The sequence below is a fragment of the Trichoplusia ni genome, chromosome 3 (genome assembly GCF_003590095.1).
Source record: "Trichoplusia ni isolate ovarian cell line Hi5 chromosome 3, tn1, whole genome shotgun sequence".
NCBI classification, from domain to species: domain Eukaryota; kingdom Metazoa; phylum Arthropoda; class Insecta; order Lepidoptera; family Noctuidae; genus Trichoplusia; species Trichoplusia ni.
The window spans coordinates 14807357-14827121 of NC_039480.1; the positions used below are offsets into that span (position 1 = coordinate 14807357).

General features: G+C 34.4%; 5 protein-coding genes across 5 annotated transcripts; all 5 read left to right on the plus strand.

The window, feature by feature from the left end:
• The first annotated feature begins 1922 nt into the window (after nucleotides 1-1922).
• On the plus strand, nucleotides 1923-2788 carry LOC113492069 (uncharacterized oxidoreductase SERP2049-like). The gene has a single exon (XM_026869355.1). The coding sequence runs from the start codon at nucleotides 1969-1971 to the stop codon at nucleotides 2725-2727; it is 759 nt and encodes a 252-aa protein (XP_026725156.1). The 5' UTR covers nucleotides 1923-1968; the 3' UTR covers nucleotides 2728-2788.
• A 1882-nt stretch (nucleotides 2789-4670) lies between these two features.
• LOC113492070 (uncharacterized oxidoreductase SERP2049-like) lies at nucleotides 4671-5591 on the plus strand. Its single transcript, XM_026869356.1, has one exon. The coding sequence runs from the start codon at nucleotides 4742-4744 to the stop codon at nucleotides 5498-5500; it is 759 nt and encodes a 252-aa protein (XP_026725157.1). The 5' UTR covers nucleotides 4671-4741; the 3' UTR covers nucleotides 5501-5591.
• A 2852-nt stretch (nucleotides 5592-8443) lies between these two features.
• Nucleotides 8444-9490, plus strand: LOC113492072 (uncharacterized oxidoreductase SERP2049-like). Its single transcript, XM_026869358.1, has one exon. It carries the CDS (start codon nucleotides 8488-8490, stop codon nucleotides 9244-9246), a length of 759 nt encoding a protein of 252 aa, XP_026725159.1. The 5' UTR covers nucleotides 8444-8487; the 3' UTR covers nucleotides 9247-9490.
• Nucleotides 9491-11029: 1539 nt separating this feature from the next.
• Nucleotides 11030-12244, plus strand: LOC113492071 (uncharacterized oxidoreductase SERP2049-like). The gene has a single exon (XM_026869357.1). The coding sequence runs from the start codon at nucleotides 11079-11081 to the stop codon at nucleotides 11838-11840; it is 762 nt and encodes a 253-aa protein (XP_026725158.1). The 5' UTR covers nucleotides 11030-11078; the 3' UTR covers nucleotides 11841-12244.
• Nucleotides 12245-12317: 73 nt separating this feature from the next.
• Nucleotides 12318-14543, plus strand: LOC113492073 (17-beta-hydroxysteroid dehydrogenase 14-like). Its single transcript, XM_026869359.1, has one exon. The coding sequence runs from the start codon at nucleotides 13764-13766 to the stop codon at nucleotides 14520-14522; it is 759 nt and encodes a 252-aa protein (XP_026725160.1). The 5' UTR covers nucleotides 12318-13763; the 3' UTR covers nucleotides 14523-14543.
• Nucleotides 14544-19765: the final 5222 nt, after the last annotated feature.

The window sequence follows — 19765 nt, forward strand, 5'->3', positions numbered from 1 at the left end:
AACTATAATATGTTCATCAGTTGTCCAGTACTCACAATACAAGCTCTCCTTAGCTTGAGACTAGATGGCATCGTGTTAAAGTTGTGTAATATTATTATATCATGATCAATATATGTGGCATTAAATCATAGCCAATACAAAACTTTACCATGAATAAATCGGTTATATGGGGTCATGGACTACGCATATAGTAAAATCGAGAGCTCTATTAGTTTAAGAGCAATACTTGGAATAAATTCTATTAAAGTTTCCAAGTGAAGTAGTATCGGCATCCGACAGAACGCAGCTACTTCTGCTTCATTCAGTTTATATTACTTTTAATGCCACTCTTACATTTTTCTTGTGGAGTACATTCATTGAGTAATGAATTATTGGGTAGGTTTTTATTAATAACAATTGTACTAAAAACCATACCCTCGAAAATGGTAATAAAAACACAACACAAATTACGAATTTGAAAACTGTTACATTACCTTATTTATGTTGAATATTTTGTTTTTTAAGCGGCAGTAGAAAAGCATCATCTGTAAAAAAAATAACTGTCTATTTACCATGGTTCATGACAAACAGCCTGGTGATGGAACGACAAAGACAGACGGACTGGCAGCTGACCTTCAATATAAGGTTCTGATTTTGGTTTTGTTTTTGAACAACGCTCCTTTTGCCTGTTAAATCAACATCTTAATCACTGACGTTGATTTTCTATTAATATATTAAGAAATCTGAAATAACGTAACATGTTATTAAGTTGCCAGTATTCTACTTACTGAGATGCAAGCAGATTTGTTATTAAAACATCGAAACCGGTTTTGATCTGTAATTACTAGACGGATGGAATTGCAGTGCTAAAGATCTAGGTAGTCTAGCTAAAAACTAGTCACAACAATGATGCATTTTTTATATGAATGAAAACTTATGTTACAAATATATAAGCATCTGTTGAGCTGCTTCCGCTTACCGCTCATAAGCCACTGGTACTTAACTGTATCCGGTTAGATTGAATACAAACCTTACATTCTTGGAAAAAGTAAGGTTGATGATAATTTTTTAATAAACATCAAGAAGGAATATTGCAGGAAGTATTATAAGTTTTAAAAATAAACAAAACAAAATGTGTTGCCTATTACCTGATTAAATGAAAGTTGTCTACGCCTAGAACCTTTTTGTTAGCAAAACGACTACAAACATTTCGATTCTCTTACATTTTACTTTTTGATAAATGTTGCTATCTGCGTGGTTAGATCTTTTTCTCTAAAAAAATATACGATTGCGACTAATACAGCTGTGCTGCTTGTAATTTGTTAAAATTCCTAATTATACATAATACCAAGATATTCAGAGCTTTACTTAAGACGCTCCAAATCTTGTGACTAAACAAAAGTTATAATCTATGCTACCTCAGTTCAAGGTGTCGTCATAATATTTTAATAGTAGAAATTCATTTAAAAAAATAATTAAATCAAATGACTCTATTTTTTTTTATATTCGTAAATGTAATATTAAAACAAATATAAAAAAAAGTATTACTTTGTAGACATGTTAACAAATCTATGTTGTTTTATCTCTTAGGTATATTATCTGTCCAAGAATAATCACAGTTTAAAGAAATCTTTTTCTTGTTGTCAAGTCATTGTGACCAGAATGTTTTTTTTTTTATATTCAAATATTATTCATACCACAATTATATTGTGCAATTAGGGAGGCCTATGTCCAACAACAGACGAATATAAGCTGATGACTCCACAGATATTCCACACGTTACCTAAGTGTCGTGAACAACACGTTGATAATACAGTTTTACAAACACGAAGGATAGATGAAATAAATAATTTACGCAACTGTTAAGTAATTCAATTTTATCGCACTTTCTGTTAAGGTCAAACCCGATAAGATTGTCACTTGTCATATAAGCGTAGAATGAATGAAATTGGTTTTAGTACTAGTGTGTTCAGTCACTCTCGAGGTATCATGAATTTCGACGGCAAAGTTGTTCTCGTAACTGGCAGCAGCTCAGGCATTGGAGCTGCCATCGCAATTCAATTTTCACAACTTGGTGCCAAAGTTTCCTTAGTAGCAAGAAACGAGAAAAAGCTTAATGAAGTCGCAAAAAAATGCAAAGATCCATTGGTAATAATTGCCGATGTTACTAAAGAAGATGACGCTAAGAGGATAGTCGCAGACACAGTGAAACACTATGGACAACTAGACGTTCTCGTAAATAGCGCTGGTATTTGTGTAGGGGCAAGTATTTTAGCAGAAAATACTATGAAAGCTTACGACCAAGTAATGGCGACCAACCTCCGTGCTATCGTTCACTTAACCCATCTTGCTGCTCCACACATCATTAAAACAAAAGGTAACATTGTCAATATATCAAGTATCTCTGCTTTGCGGACTATTTCAAAAGAGGGCTTTGCGTACAACACTGCGAAGGCAGGGTTAGACCATTTCACTAGATCAATTGCAGCAGAACTTGCGTCGAGTGGTGTTCGCGTCAATGCTGTCAACCCAGGAATGGTGAAGACTGATCTTCTAACCAATATGGGGCTACCTGAAGAACAGAGAGAGCCTATTTATGAATTTATGAAGACTTTTACAGCGCAGAAGCGGGTTTCTGATCCAGAAGAAATTGCTGAGGTTGTTGTGTTCTTGGCGAGCGACAAGGCTAAAGCAATTACTGGTGCTAACTACTTATGTGATAATGGCGTCTCGGTTAAAGTTGATTGAATTTGACTGACAGTTCCAACTAATGAAGAAATGACAAATAAATATTTTTTAATTATTTGAATAAGGAATTTGAATTTATTAGTCTGGAGTTCTATTATTTGCCAATAATGTATTTCAATAAATATGTTTTACAAACTAACGGGCTTCCAACTATTTTTACCCAAGGTCACTTAATAATACGTACATATAATGTCTACGAGAACGTTTTGTGAACAAAACTTCCTGATACAAAGCAAACATCATTGGATTCCTTATGTCAAATTGTTTATGTACACTTGATTCGATTTTGGCGGAATGGTTTATGGGTATCAACAGAATGTCAGTTTTTTTAGCTACAAAGCTTTTTCAGCCAGAGAGAATCTAGAGTCCGTCAGGTAGACTGGGTTTTATTAATAAAAAAATAGCAGAGATAAAACGCATATAAAGTGGTTAAACGCAGAGAAATGGGGGCTAATAACGTCACTTGACACGCGAGGTTTTATTTTAATAACTTTTTACGACATTTGTGAAGCAACAGTGTTTCTTCAATTGTTAGTTATGCATTTAGCATAGCTTTAGAAGGTTTAGATAATTTCATCAGATCAGACCTAGAGGCATTTGCTAGTCGCTATTTAAAGATGAGCGTCATTCAATACCTAATCAGTAATATAAGTACCTACAAGTCAAGAAAATGCATTGTAATGTTACCTATGCAGTATTAAATAATTAACGACTTTATCGGAAAATGATTTTCAAAATTAACTTGTTCATGAATCGACTAGTCATATTCATAGGGTGATTTCATTGAAGATTTTTTGAATTTTGCTCCGTCATGTGTTTAACAGTCATCATGAGCATATGAAACTGTAAACATAAACTCTTGATGTAAACAACCGATGACGCTTAGAACAACCTTGACAATGACCATGTAGTTTTTATTCGTCTCACGCACGCGCCGTTCAAGGATAAATTACGTCGCGCCGTCACACCAGCATAATACGATAAGTCACATGATCAAAATATTACACCATTGGTTTTGTACGTCTGATAACACGATTCCTTCCGTGTTATCAGGTTGTTTGTTTTGTTTACACATTTATATGTATTGGAAATAAAATAGCACAGTTTTGTAAGTGTGCTTACAAAATTATGAGCTATCTTAGTAGTGCTCAAATTGTAGAGGTCTTTATCTTGATCGAAGACCGGATAAAACTACACACACAGGGAGTTTGATAAATCAATCAACATTATATAGAAACAGATACGATAAGTACCATTCATAAACCACAAAAGAAAATGCGTAATCATAGTAAATACCTCATGTCGCGAACAATGACTATTCATTGGCCTATGACACTAGGTCTATCTTGAATTCATACAAATGCTCTTGCAGCTAATTTTGTCTCCTTTGACTCCGGACTTCTCCAGTCTAATCTTGAGATAACCCGATTGATTTGCTCATCTTCTCGAACCAAACGACTTCCGGATTTAGGAACCCACTTAACAGTTATTTTGGCTCGAGGACATAGTCCTCTATTAGGCATATATGTATCTTGTGTCTAGTGAGATATATAGTCTAGGTTTCCACAATCTAAGTTGTTCCTTTCTCAAAAAAAAACAATCTTATTTGTCACTTCATAAACTATGTCTACCTAAAGAGTAAAGTAGAGAGGCTATTCAGATAATTAGCGTACGCCATAAAAAGTAACGACTTCAAAATCCTTAATATTATGTTTTTTGTACAAGATTGAGTATTCCCTGTATTTTGTATTATCTAATTATCAGAACTATTGTAAAACAGAAAAGAAATTGACAGTGACTAAATGTTTGACCTCAAACGTGCAATATTTTAAAGTTAGTTCTGGTTGAATAAGGAACTTTAACATGTTTATGTTTGAACAAGAATTTGTCGATTCATCGTGATATTTGTATTACTATTTATGACTTCGAAAATAACAGTGTGTCATGAACTCATATTTAAGAGCATACCTCTTAGAGTCCTGATCAATTGTGTCTTGACATTTGAGATAGCAACATGAGTTTTAACGACAAAGTGGTTATTGTAACTGGCAGCAGCTCCGGCATCGGAGCCGCCACAGCCATCAAACTTTCAAAAGACGGAGCTAAAGTGGTTTTAGTGGGGAGGAATCAAACGAAACTGGACCAAGTTGCAAAGAAGTGCAACAATCCTTTAACAATCACTGCCGAAGTGACTAAAGAAGAAGATTTAAAGAGGATTATTAACGACACGATCAAACATTTTGGAAAGCTGGACATTCTTATCAATAATGCTGGTGTCTCTAATCAAGCAAGTATTTTGGCCGAAAATGCTATGGAATCCTTCAACCAAACAATGGCGACAAACCTGAACGCAGTAGTTCACCTAACACACCTCGCTGCGCCACATCTTGTAAAAACTAAAGGAAATATCGTCAATATATCAAGCATTGCATCAACTAAAGTGACCGCTTTCCTAGGTTTTGCATACAACACTTCGAAAGCTGCCATAGACCATTTCAGTAGATCAATTGCATCAGAACTAGCTTCAAGTGGAGTTCGAGTAAACTGTGTTAATCCAGGTCCCGTGAAAACTGATATTGCTGACAAAATGGTGAGAACAAAAGCTGAACTAGATGGCTTTTGGGAATTCGCTAAGACAAAAACAGCACTAAATCGAGTTTCTGATCCAGAGGAAATTGCAGATTTGGTTTTGTTTTTGGCAAGCGACAAAGCAAAGGGCATCACTGGTTCAGCGTTTGTCAGTGATAATGGAGCCTTAATAAAATCTGATTAATTCGAAAATGTTATCTTTTGTAGTGTCAACTAACAAATTCTTGTGTCTGTGTGTGATTCTTTTTTTAATAAAGAGTTTTCGATTTACATTATTGCATTGTTTTTTTTTTAATATGATGTTACTTTATCCCATTTTAAGGTGAATTTTGATGGGCATAGCTGATAAAATATTCTTGACCGGCGACCAAATGATGACAAAGCTTTATCTAATTATATAACAATCTGATAATATTATAAATTATGATATAGCAAATCAATTCATTTATAGAAAGATAAAAAAAATGGTTCCGTATTTTTTTAATTTCAAATGGTTTAGGATTATATTAAAATAAAATGTTTAACATTTAGGGTTCCGTACGTCTGAATACAAAAACGGAACCCTTATAGGATCACTCGTGTGTCTGTCCGTCCGTCGCTTACAGTCAATTATCTCCGAATCTATTTGACCGATTAAGTTGAAATTAGGTACACATATCAATCCCTGTGACCCAAACACAGAAGTGTGACGTGAACAGATGAAATCTGTATATGGGGGGTCATTTTTGGGGGGGTAGGGAAAAATTAAAAAAAAAATCTGAAAACTGCATCGTGTGGCATATCAAATGAAAGGTCTTGTTGAGAAGATCTTAAATGTATTTTTTTGTTATTTTAAAATAAATAGTTTCCAAGTTATTCAAGAAAATTGACGAAAATTGTCCATCCCTTATCTCCGAAACTACTGAACCTAAAATTTTGAAGAAAATACAGAAATTAGTTTTCTCCTTATAGATTATAGGAAAACCTATAAGAAGTCCATGATATTAAAATAACATGGTAAATCACTCAATATTGTGCGTACCAACTTACATTTGCAGGTGGAATGTGTGGGAGAATATATTTTTTAACTCCAATGTTAAGTTTTGTTGAATCAGTTTGTAGATGAATATTTAATGAAAAAAATAAGCCCACAATGAGCATTCTACGACCAATATTTCAGGAGATATTATTTTTAGTTACCACAAACAAATTTGGGTCAGATTTAAAAAAAAACATGATAGGTAACATCGTACGGAACCCTCTTCACGCGAGTTCAACTCGCACTTGTCCCCTTTTTTAAGGAATAAATAAAGCTTTATTATTATAGCGCCACGCACTATGTATATCCAACAATAGCTCTGAAATAATACCTATGATACACAGTTGTACATTAACGTTGTTTGTTGTTTGGCTATCGATCTAATTATTAATTCGCAAAATATTGTTTTGAAAAAAATGCAGTCTGTTTTATGATATTAATCCTTTTTTCATAGGTTAATGATAACACACGTTGGTATTAAAATCATAGACAGTATTGAGGGCAGCTTTTTCAATAAGTCATAAGTCAAAAGAAAATTGAATACTCATTAAAAGCATCACAATTCAGCATTTCAGCAAAGTTGGGTAACGTATGACTTATGAGTGATTCTCCGAACTCTAAATTTATGATGTCTTGAAGTTTATTTTTGTAACTAACTGAAAAATCAATCTGCAATTAATTTTAAAACATACCTCAAACTATTGCCTATCTTGCACAAGTTATTTTTTTTAATAATATGTATTTAAATATGTCAAAAAAATATTTTATAGTAGTTCTTCTGACTAATATGGTGTGTCCGTAACCCAGTTTCTCGAACATTAGTAACAATAACATTGTTTCCTATGCATAAATTGATGTGAATTATAATTAAGAATTATATTATTATTTAAAGAAACCACTAATACACTTTGTATTAGTGGTTTCTTTACACAAAAAATGTTATTAATAATGTTAATGTTAAAAAAATAATTTATTCGATGGTTTATTTATAATTAAAAAATAGTATGTGTCCGGCACAAAAACTCTGATTCATATTCACTCGCTTCACTCGAATTCACCCAGCTAAATACGAAATATCAGGCAACCCCTACCCGCGCTGGGGGTAGTCAGGGGCTCGGCTGACGTGGTCGCGACGTGACGTGTGGCTGATAAGTAAAATCGCGGAGATATAAAGGTAAATATCTGATTCATATAGCCTTGATACACCTATGTTTCTGTTTAGTATGTTCGTTTTTATAATTAAGGTAAATGATTTTCAAACTTAAATCTGCGGGAAATATAATGCCATTGGGGAACAGAAATTTATGTAAATACAAGAATCCTTACTTGCACGCGTGTGATGATTTACCGATGTTAATAGGCAAAATTCTAATTGATATGTGTCTGATTCATATGGTAAAAGTACCTTATTTATCAGAATATCACACGGATCATTAATTAAATTGTAATCTTCGTTTTTATTTTATAGTACACACAAAGACCACTAGTGCTATCTAAGGAAGAAAAAAGAGAGAAGAAGAAAATTGCAAAGCCTATTTTGAAGAGTCATATCATGCTTTGATTGACTAGATTTACGTGTTATAATAGCATCGTGTGCAATTACTGTGATTTTAATAAATAATTGACTGATTATTCTAATTAGAATTTCATTTCCATCCCTAATTATGATACATACATATCTCACAGATTTTGAATCATCTGGGCCCAATAATTTTTAAGTGTATTATCTCGGAAACCATTTAATCAAAAAGTGTGCCTTTTTCCGACATTGTATCTTAGGTTATCATCTTTCGGAAAAGTATGTTTTATAAGCTTAAATGTGAAAAAAAAATAATTCCATATGAATCAGACAAAGAACGCAATTTCGGAGAAACACTCTTATATGGTATAATTGACGATATAAATTGTCCGTTTATCCACGATTCAATCAAAATAATCGATACTGAAAACTCGAAACATGACGTAGATAAATAGAAAAAAAAAGGTAACGTCATCATGAAAATAAAACGATATCCTAGGTATGCTTTTACTTATAAAACAGTCATGTAATACCTTACAGTAGGTAACCATAATTAAAGATTAAATCGGTATATAAGCCACGTTCTAATCGAGCTGAAGTCATTACATGTTTGTGTCTTACTCGGAGCAGTAACATGAATTTTAACGGCAAAGTGGTCATTGTAACCGGCAGCAGCTCCGGTATTGGAGCAGCCATAGCGATCAAGTTTGCTGAACAAGGTGCCAAGGTAGCTATCGTGGGCCGAAATGAAAATAAATTGAAGGATGTCGCTAAGAAGTGCAACAATCCTTTAATTATAGTTGCTGATGTCACGAAAGACGATGGTGTCAAGAAGATTATCAATGAAACTGTAAAACGATTTGGAAAAATTGACGTACTCATTAACAATGCCGGAATGGGTTGGTTTACAAGTATTAAAGAAGAGAATGCTTTAGAAGCCTACAATGCAGTAATGGCGACGAACCTGCACGCAGTTGTTCACCTCACACATCTCGCTGTACCTCATATCATTAAAACAAAAGGAAACATTGTTAACATTTCAAGCATTGCAGGGATTAGTGTTTCTTTCAAGGGTGGTTTTCCATACCACATGTCGAAGGCCGCTTTAGATCATTTCACAAGGTCTATAGCGTCTGAACTTGCATCAAGTGGTGTTCGTGTCAATTCCGTCAATCCTGGACCTGTAAAAACTGATATAATAGAAAATATGGGAAAAACAAAACAAGAAGAAGAAGCTGCTTGGGATATGATGAAGAAAATGACAGCATTGAAACGTGTTTCTGACGGTGAAGAAATAGCTGATTTGGTTTCATTTTTGGCGAGTGACTTAGCTAGAGGAATTACTGGTTCCATATTTGTTAGTGATAACGGAGCACTGGTGAACTCTGACTAAAGTGAAATGTATTCTTATTTATAAAAAAAGATGATATTGTTTTATTTTTGTTGTTAACTTCCGTGAGGATGCTTCATTATCAATGATGCAATGGTTTTCTAACGCGTGTTGATTCCGATACGACACTAGTCGGGCGACTAGTATCGGACCCAACCGGAGTGTTTAATCATTAGCTAATACCTGATAAACTGGCAAAAAACTACCTGATAAACTGGCAACCCTGATAAATAAACGTGAGGAAATCGTTGCATCTTTTCATTTATTAAGAATTAAGAAGCTTTTATTTCTGGTTTGCTATATGTTTTCTTATATCTCAATATTTTTGTATGCAGGGCATATAGTTATACTCAACTGTAATATTATCATTCAGTGAGTATATCTGTGGTGTTTAGATTTATTTTCTTCTTCTTTAATAAAGAATTTTCGAATACCATTACTAAGTCTATAATTTTTTGCAACACGATGTTACTATTTTCCATTTTTAGGTGAGTGTCTACCGACATTTCAACCAACTGTCAGAGATTTCTGATTTATACTCTTTAAAACTTGTCCTAGAGGACTGATTGTTCTGATTTCAAGTTGTCGTAGTCCCGTGTTTTGGTATTCATATCAATATCCAACCTCGTATATCTGATAACAAATCTTCAGTGTCCACATGACAAATGACAAAGCACTTTTTAATTACATAACAATCTGATAATATTGAATGCACTGCGATAGCAAGACACTTCAGTCATAGCAAATAAAAAAACATAATATTTTTCCTAAATGTTGGTTATATTCCAAAAGCACTTCATTTTGTTTGAAGTGTTGAAGTTACATAAGATAAGGTTTATAAGCGTTGTTGAGTCCTCGTTACCGTTTGCCAAATATCTTAATAATTTATTATACTTTGGCTGTGGCGAATGACAGTACTTAAAATTAAGTTTTTATAACCATATTATTGGTTTACTATTTCATCAATTGTCTAGCCGTCACGAATCATGAGATACAACCAGGTTACAGACGTAGGGACAGATAGTGTAACCTTAGGTATCGATTGAATCTTTTAGAGAAGAAACCGCAAAAAAGTTTGGAATTCAAAACAAGTAACAAAAAACATGTTAATTTAAAACTACTGCAAATTACTAGAAAAACACCTAATCCTATTTATTTTCTTTTGAGATCGACAGCTTGTGAGCTAATCAAAAATAACATCTATTGGAATAATATTATAACATTTTATTAAATACAACATGACCATAGCTTTCAAAATGTCTATTACCTAATATTGTGATTGAAAAAAAACCAAGCCATACAAAGCATTTGAATTCCACAATTCCACCTCTTTATTTTGCGCCTGTATGATATATACGAGTATTTTTAAATAGATATATGGATTCGACAGGAATGTTTCAGAGTATGATGCATCAAGTTTCATATTCAAGGATTTCATCTTCAAGATGTCCACAAAAATTCAATGAGTATACCTATGTTTGTCTTTAGCAGAACTCCACAGCAAATAATTATTGTCAGTGCGGCAATTAGCTCCACACTAAAAAAATATTGACAGCCCAGTATCGGTAGATCTGAAAGTTGTCTAGAAATAAATTCTGAAGTGTATATCAGTTGTACCTGCGAAAATCCGGGGCCTAGTATGTAAATGAGATATGTATAAATACTAACACTATATGAATACACAAAAGGTATCCTACCGGTTTTGTTACGAAACAGTCATGTAATTGCACTTAACAGTGCATAGATAAACATAATTAAACATTAAATCGGTATATAAGCCACGTTCTGATCGAGCTGAAGTCATTACCTGTTTGTTTCTTACTCGGAGCAGTAACATGAATTTTAACGGCAAAGTGGTCATTGTAACCGGCAGCAGCTCCGGTATTGGAGCAGCCATAGCGATCAAGTTTGCTGAACAAGGTGCCAAGGTGGCTATCGTGGGCCGAAATGAAAATAAATTGAAGGATGTCGCTAAGAAGTGCAACAATCCTTTAATTATAGTTGCTGATGTCACGAAAGACGATGGTGTCAAGAAGATTATCAATGAAACTGTAAAACGATTTGGAAAAATTGACGTACTCATTAACAATGCCGGAATGGGTTGGTTTACAAGTATTAAAGAAGAGAATGCTTTAGAAGCCTACAATGCAGTAATGGCGACGAACCTGCACGCAGTTGTTCACCTCACACATCTCGCTGTACCTCATATCATTAAAACAAAAGGAAACATTGTTAACATTTCAAGCATTGCAGGGATTAGTGTTTCTTTCAAGGGTGGTTTTCCATACCACATGTCGAAGGCCGCTTTAGATCATTTCACAAGGTCTATAGCGTCTGAACTTGCATCAAGTGGTGTTCGTGTCAATTCCGTCAATCCTGGACCTGTAAAAACTGATATAATAGAAAATATGGGAACAACAAAACAAGAAGAAGAAGCAACTTGGGATTTGATGAAGAAAATGACAGCATTGAAACGTATTTCTGACGGAGAAGAAATAGCTGATTTGGTTTCATTTTTGGCGAGTGACTTAGCTAGAGGAATTACTGGTTCCATATTTGTTAGTGATAATGGAGCACTGGTAAACTCTAACTTTTAAATTCTGACTATAATTTTTGTATTATTTATAATCAAATGATGCTACTGCAACTAACGTATATTTATCGGGATATCCCGACAGGTATCTGACCCAACCTTTAAACCGTTGCATCGTGTTTTTTTTTCACTTCTGTTTGATATTTGCATGTTTTGTTACATCGATCTTTTTTGTTATCTGTCCAGACTTAGCTTCCTCTAAACCTTGATCACTAATTTGACTTACCTTTTCTTATTTCATTATTGTTGGATATAGTACATGTATTTTTATATATTCCTAACAAAATGCTAATGTTATCTTGTCAAGTTTGTATGTTCTTATTTAAAAGTTATAATACAGAGTGTCTTGTCGTTAATCTTTATTTGTTGTTAAATAAATGCCTGAATAAAACCTACTTCTAAAAAAGGGATTTTGGTTTTAATTTGACACCTACCTGCCAGTCTGCCTACCTATCTGCGGCTAAATCGCGTTATTTTATTAAGGTCAAGGAGCAGTTATAATTACAATCTACAACTTTATCATTAGCCTTGCATGGCTCTTCATGCAATACAATATTTGGTTTAAGTGGTGCTCCAGTATGCTTGGTACTCCAGCCGTCTGATAGCTAAAATAATGCCAAGGAATGACTTTGCAAATAACTCTGAATCAATTCAAATCGTGCATCAGTTGATGAAGATCTATGAAGAATCAAATTTATGTTAAAACGATTTAGTAGCATAGATCGCGGTAAGGCTCTAAACAGTACATACAACAATCACATTTCCTTATATTATAATCACAGACGTAATAACCGTTTTGCCTTGACTCTTTGTCCGCAAGGCTAAGTCTAGGTCTGCGATGTTGTTAGCCCATGTTCATATTATTATAATTACTCTGGCTCCAGGTATTTTGAACGTGTCGTAATTAATCAATTTACAATATTAGTTCTTGAAATTTATTGGCAGACACTCTTATTTATGTCTGTCATTTAAATCTTGGTTCCAGGTGAAAACTGTTGATAAGCGAAAACTGATTATTGTAAAAAAGCTGTAACGTCCAAAAAAGTTGCGAAACGTGAGCGGGAGTTGGCCAGCGATGCCATTTCGTGCTCTCAATGATTCGGACAATGTGACATAGCGTTCAGGCGGTTGGTAGGAAAAATCAAGGGTGAACACTTCATACCTTTTCCATGGCCACGGTAAGAGTAAACCCACCAGAATCGATCAATTGACTCTGATCTAGGCCATGGAAGAGACTTTCGGTGTGTATGGGAGAATAATAAAAATAGCTTTATTCAGCGCCTGAAACAGCATTACCACCTTGGATACATACATTTTGCTACGATAATACTCTGTTCAAATTGAGTTTGTGCTTGTTTCAATGTAAGTAATACGTGCCAACATTTCAGGCGGCTGTTGATTAGTGATTGTTTTATATTGATTGGTCGTATGGTTAAAACCTTTTTGAGGTTTATTGTGCATTTACTGTTGAAATTAAGTAATCATGAGTTAGAATCTACAGAGAGACCTAAAAAATTGGCTATCGATACAGCAAGCAAAGTCAAAACTCAACTTAAGCCCTTAGTTGAACCAAAAATATTACTTTTAGAAAATCCTAAATAAAATGAACACAATAAAACGAACTACAACATAATCACAAATACTACGTACTTACGCGATCTCACAGTTTAAGTTGTCGAGCTCGCTTTATTCCAATAGTTATAGAGTCTATTTTTGAATGTCATTTATCAATGCTCCTCTTATTCACATTTAAATCTGATACGCATTGACCTTTTTTGCTTTGAAAATAATAGTTCGTACAATGTTATATAAATAGACAACCGCGAGAGTTATTTAGTGTAGTCTAGCTAGCAAGGCCGTTTGCAAAACATACATTGTAACTATCAATTCTAATCCGTGTTATTAGACTATTGTTTCAATCAGGATCATGAGTTTTAACGACAAAGTGGTCATTGTGACTGGGGGGAGCTCGGGTATTGGAGCCGCCATTGCCATCAAATTTTCTTCCCTTGGCGCAAAAATCACAATTGTTGGACGCAACGAGCAAAAACTTCATGCAGTAGCAAAGAAGTGCGAAAATCCTTTAATACTAATTGCTGACGTCACCAAAGAAAACGATATGAAGAAAATTGTCAACGACACAGTTAAACATTTTGGAAAACTTGATATCCTGGTCAACAATGCTGGAATTGCGCGCAATACAAGCATCCTAAATGAAAACGCAATGGCTGACTACGACCAAGTGATGGCTACTAATATCCGCTCCTGTGTATATCTTACTCATTTATCTGCACCCCATATAATAAAAACAAAAGGCAACATTATCAATATATCAAGCATAGCGGCGTTAAAGGTATTGTCAAAGCAAGCCTTTACATATAATGCTTCAAAAGCAGCTTTGGATCATTTCACCAGATCAGTTGCATCTGAACTGGCATCATACGGAGTTCGTGTCAATGTTGTGAGTCCTGGACCAGTGAGGACGGATTTTATAGAAAATTTAGGTTTGGACAAAGCCCAGCAAGAAGCCGCTTTTGATCACATGCGGAAGATGACGGCACTGGATCGTGTCTCAGATCCAGAGGAAATAGCTGATTTAGTTTTGTTTTTAGCTAGTGACAAAGCTAAGGGCATCACTGGTGCGACTTTTGTGTCTGATAATGGATCAATGGTAATAGCTGACTAGATTAAATTTTGAAAAAAAAAATCGTGTGTTTTCTTTTTACGGTTTCGTATTTAAAGGATGAAAACGGAACCCTTTTATTGAGGCTCTCCTGTACTGTAACTGTACGTCATCCGTGATAGCTATACAGTTAAAATTTTGACAAATGATTTATTATATCCTACTACTATTATAAAGGCGAAAGTTTGTCAGTATGGATGTATGGATGTTTGTTACTCTTTCACGTAAAAACTACTGAATGGATTTGAATGAAACTTTACCACAATATAGCTTATACATCAGAATAACCAGGGACCGGCCGGATACTCATTGAAAGGGTTTTTGAAGGGGTTTTTTTAAGCGCTTCAAGAAAAAACCCTATGACATATGTTACACCTTCGAACGGATTACTAGAACCCTGTTCCGAACAGGTTACCCTTTCACTACCCTGTAACACTGTAACAGGGTAACCCACTCCAACCTAAGACAGTGTAATATGCACTCTTTATCATAGACATTAGTTTGAAAATAGTATAACCACGAGCGCACGTGACATCTTACCGCCCAGCGGCGACATTGTTGCATTTACCGAGCGACTTGTAAACATGGAATAAAAATCATTGTGGATATGATCTTACAGTTTAATTTTGCTTGTCGCACATTTCAAACGTTGTGGTATATATTTTTCGTGTCTATACTTGTAGACCAAGGTCGATAATTTTTAAAACAAAAAAAATAATAGTAGGATGAAACCCATTAGAAAAGGAGGGGAATATTATAAATATGAAAGGAAAAATAATTTACGGGCGATCTGAGGTCGGGAAGGGGGTGGGAGTGACGTTTGAAGAGTAAAAAACGGTTTTTCTCGATTTCCGGCAAAACTAAAATTCGTATCGAAAAAAGTCAAATGGCAAAGTTTACATTTTTTTCACATAACCTCAAAATTTATGTGAAAAATCCAAAAAACCAGGATTGTGGTTTTTTATTTTTATCCTTTACAAAAATTTATTTTTGTAACGAAATTTGGTGAAAACTTACTTTTTTGTGTCCCAAATACGCTGTAATTTATTTGATTAAAAATATTTATTTTTTCACCTTATTTTGAATTAATATAAAAAAAACACTCTAATTTTCAATCGAAAATTCACCCGTCAAATCTTCTCAGAAAATGCAAAAAATGAAAAAAAACTTGTATTCGATTTTGTTTTTAAATTATTATAAATAATTTCATCTAAAAAATTTGATCTCATTTTGTGTTCAATAGACCAATAATCGAGGAAGGTTTTAGGCTAGGTATATCAAATTACGCTGCAACTAATAGGAGCGAAGATTTAATGGAAAATGTGGCAAATACGGGGAAAAATATTAATCTTCGAGGGCTTTCGTTCAAAAATTCCTAACTTATATCTTCTAACCACGCGGACGAAGTCGCGGGCAACAGCTAGTTACCTATATGGCTGGTTTTCTTATCATGCTGACATGACGCGACGTTTCGCGCGTAGGTAGTTTGTCCGAGAGGCGCGAGTCGCGGCGCGACGCGTCGGCGATAGAAGAAAACCAGCTGTACTCTTAGTAAAGCAATGAGGGGCCGCTAGGGTGCAAGTATGCAGCTCAAGTTTAGTGGGTAATTCAGGGTAACACGAATAAAAGCCTTTCATGAAGGTAACCACTTCAAAGGGTTAAGTTATTGAAGGGGTTAACCCCTTCACGTGGTTACCATAATGAAGGTGTTAACCATTTCGCTGGGTTTCGAGGATGTAACTCGAACAAAAGGTAACACTGCAATATGAGTTACCCCGTGTACGGGTTACCCTGTCAAACGGCTTAACTCTAAAGTGGGGTTGTCCGGTCCCTGAGAATAACACATAGGCTACAATTTTTGAGGTTTCTAATGTGAGGTCGTAAAAAGGAGTGAAAATACAATTGAAAATGTGGTACAAAACAGGGCAGATATAAATCATAACTTATATCTTCTAGCCACGCAGACGAAGTCGCGGGCAACAGCTAGTCAACAATAAACGAGTTTGTTTAACAGTTGTTAAGGTTACACATTTGTTGAAGATTGAATATTAAATTTGACTGTACCCCACATTTTTCTGGCACCTCACTAGCCTATTTTTCAACTTAACTCTTTGTCGCCAGCTCAACTCGCACTTGACCGGATTTTTTGTTTTGAACTCAACCTAAACCCCAAAACATTTAACTGGATAAACATTGGATCGAACATTCTATAGTTTAAAATCAAATACACAGTGAGCGATGATACATAAGCGTCGACTTCCGCAATTAACCTTGATCATGACTGACAGTATATGTACTTTGGCTACGGACCGTTCAAGGCTACTGTGTCACAGTGTCAAGCATAAAAACAGTTGTTTTGATGACGTCATTAAACATCAGAAGTAAGAAGGGAAGAAGCAATTAAGTTTTAAGATATTAGTGACATCGTATGACTTATAGTTACATGCATAAAATGGATTTATTTAAAAAAAAATCGTAGCTTTCAAATTATATAATAGAACTTAAAACATTTTTTTAAGTGGTTTTGACGGATATGAGTTCCTTATATCACCCTCATCCCATTGTTCCCCTACTCACGGGACACCCTATATTCTAAACGAGAATTTTCTTCGAGTTTTCTTAGACTGGTTGGTTACAACAATCCCATATTTGGAGCTGACTTAAACAAGATTTTTAATAGTTTTCGCTAATTCGAGAACAATGTTTAATAGCTTTGAGTTATGGTTTCACATACCTGTTAAACCAGTAATGCATCAAAGTCTTATCCTGTTTTAATATAGCTGTTATTTGTTTTATTTTACTTTGACTGAATATCAAATAGCACGCCACGTAATAAATTATATTCTTCATTTAAAAATGCAATGCATGTTATGACATGTTGGATTTAATCAAACATTTTAATCTGTAGGCACTCAAATCGTTAGCATTTATGTCACGTTACAATGACATTCAAGAAATAGCTTTGCTGACTTAAGTACGTCTTATGTGTCTATCCCTGAGATAAAAGGCTTATTAATGTGTTTTTAATTTTAATCAATGTAAAGTTATGCAAGGATACCATGATAAGGCAATTGCTTTTGAGGTAATAATTATTTTACTAATATAATAAAAAGTTTTTATGCATGGATGTTTGTCTCTCTTTCACGTAAAAACCACTAAACAGATTTAGATGAAACTTGGTACATCAATATTAGCATATAGGATAGCATTCTTATCTCGATTTTATGTTCCCGGGGGATTATTTTCGATTTTTAGCGGGATTATATTTATTTTGACTTTTGATTAAATAAGATTTAGAGTTCCGTGTCAAATTAAGTCAAAAAATTTCAATACCATTCGTGTATTTTCTTCTTTCCCTGAGAACTCATTGATAAATAATATTAATTTCTTTTTTTAATTTAACATTTAATTGACATTCAAATATTAATTAAACTCTCATTTTATAAACATGAGTCAAAAACTAAATGTTTTTGAATCAGTCAAATATTTAGGTGGCTAGACTATAATTTAAGTTCCTTTATCACAAGTAATTGTAACTTATTATTGACGTATATATATATGCAGAACCATCATAGTATGAGGCTTGAACTTGTCCGGTATTCGTGAACCACAGGCGGACTACAATAATAATCTAAGCATGTAATTTTGTAATCTTAATATTACTAAATAAGAAATTTTGTAGAAATCTGTCTTCTCATGTTTTATAAATATTTCATAAGTGGCCAGTTTAGTATTGTCATCATTTATCAAATTATGCCGTCATCAAAAATTTACAGCGTGGTTTATCTATTAATTATTTAGAAAAACTTACGTGAGATGGATTCATTATTATTTTCTGAAGCTTTTTCATAAGGATAATCCCATTAGTTTCGGCCCAACTGCACTGGATTGTATAGAAACTGTCGTGAAGTGGATTCATAATTATTTATATTCATTTCTACAGGTCTAATGGTTAGATTTCTATAAAAATCAGTCTTCCTGTCTAAGGTACGGACTTGAAAAAATAATTTTCACTATGCTATGCAAAAAATGTCTAGTAAAACATTTCATAAACATGATTGAGCTCCTAATTATGGGTGACGAATAGTAATGATGACAGTAAAATGCACAATCATGAATTACCTACATGAGAAGGCAATTTTATACAAAAAAAACACAGTCTAAATCACGTGAGCTTGCGGTCAAGATAACTTGATAGCATTATCGTTATTTAGCCCCTCTGTAGTCTATAAAAATAAGGCAAGCGCGAGTTTGTCTCCTATAATAAGTTTCGAAGAAATTCAGCTTAATTTCAGCCAAGTTTTCATTGTATAAAAACACTTTTTATAGTTTACAGATAGTACTCTTATTCAGACATGTTTAAGGAGGGTTCCTTGTTGCATATTTATGTTTCAAATTGAAATTAACTTACTTCTTTCAAACAATTACACCGTAATATTTTGCTTCTAAAGTCAGGGTTCAATTTGTTATTTTTGGGATTCTGTTATAAGTACTGAGTACCATAATCGGCCTAGCCTTTTCCCAACTATGTTGGGGTCGGCTACCAGTCCAACCGGTTTCAGCTAAGTACCAGTGTTTTACAAGGAGCGACTGCCTATCTGACCCCCTCAACCCAGTTACCTGGGCAACACCATACCACTTGGTTAGACTGGCTGTCAGACTTTTTACCTTCTGACTACCTGTAACGACTGTCAAAGATGTAGGAATAATAGCCGGGACCCACAATTTAACGTGCCTTCCGAAACACGGACCAACCGCGTCAAGTATAGCTTAACCTGTGATCGAATCACTTATGCGGTTATAGCTTAGCCACAAGCTCCTCAATACACTGTTCGTTCGTTATAAGTACTGAGTACAAGTACCATTAATGTTTTTATGACAAAAGACATGTTGAGGAAAGGGATAACTGAGGCTTAAGCTTTAATATTTTTTTTGTCATTAAACCCAAAGACGACTTTTTAGGGTTCTGTAACCAAAGGGTAAAAACCTGTCAATATTACTGAGGCAACCCTATCTGCCCGTCCATCTGTCACCAGACTGTATCTCATGAAAAGTAATATCTAGAGATGGTGTATTTCTGTTTCGGGTATAATAATTCACCGCTATAATGGGTTGACCTAGAGGTTAACCAAAACCAAACTTTGTGGGATTCGTTTTTCTATCGGCTATTTGTATGGTGATGATGGTTCGGGGTTCCGAGAGCAACTCGCACTTGACCGGTTATTTTTAAAAATGATCTTTTATTT

Coding starts and splice junctions, on each gene's coding strand:
- LOC113492069 (XM_026869355.1), top strand. CDS start 1,969: ATGAATTTCGACGGCAAAGTTGTTCTCGTAACTGGCAGCAGCTCAGGC.
- LOC113492070 (XM_026869356.1), top strand. CDS start 4,742: ATGAGTTTTAACGACAAAGTGGTTATTGTAACTGGCAGCAGCTCCGGC.
- LOC113492072 (XM_026869358.1), top strand. CDS start 8,488: ATGAATTTTAACGGCAAAGTGGTCATTGTAACCGGCAGCAGCTCCGGT.
- LOC113492071 (XM_026869357.1), top strand. CDS start 11,079: ATGAATTTTAACGGCAAAGTGGTCATTGTAACCGGCAGCAGCTCCGGT.
- LOC113492073 (XM_026869359.1), top strand. CDS start 13,764: ATGAGTTTTAACGACAAAGTGGTCATTGTGACTGGGGGGAGCTCGGGT.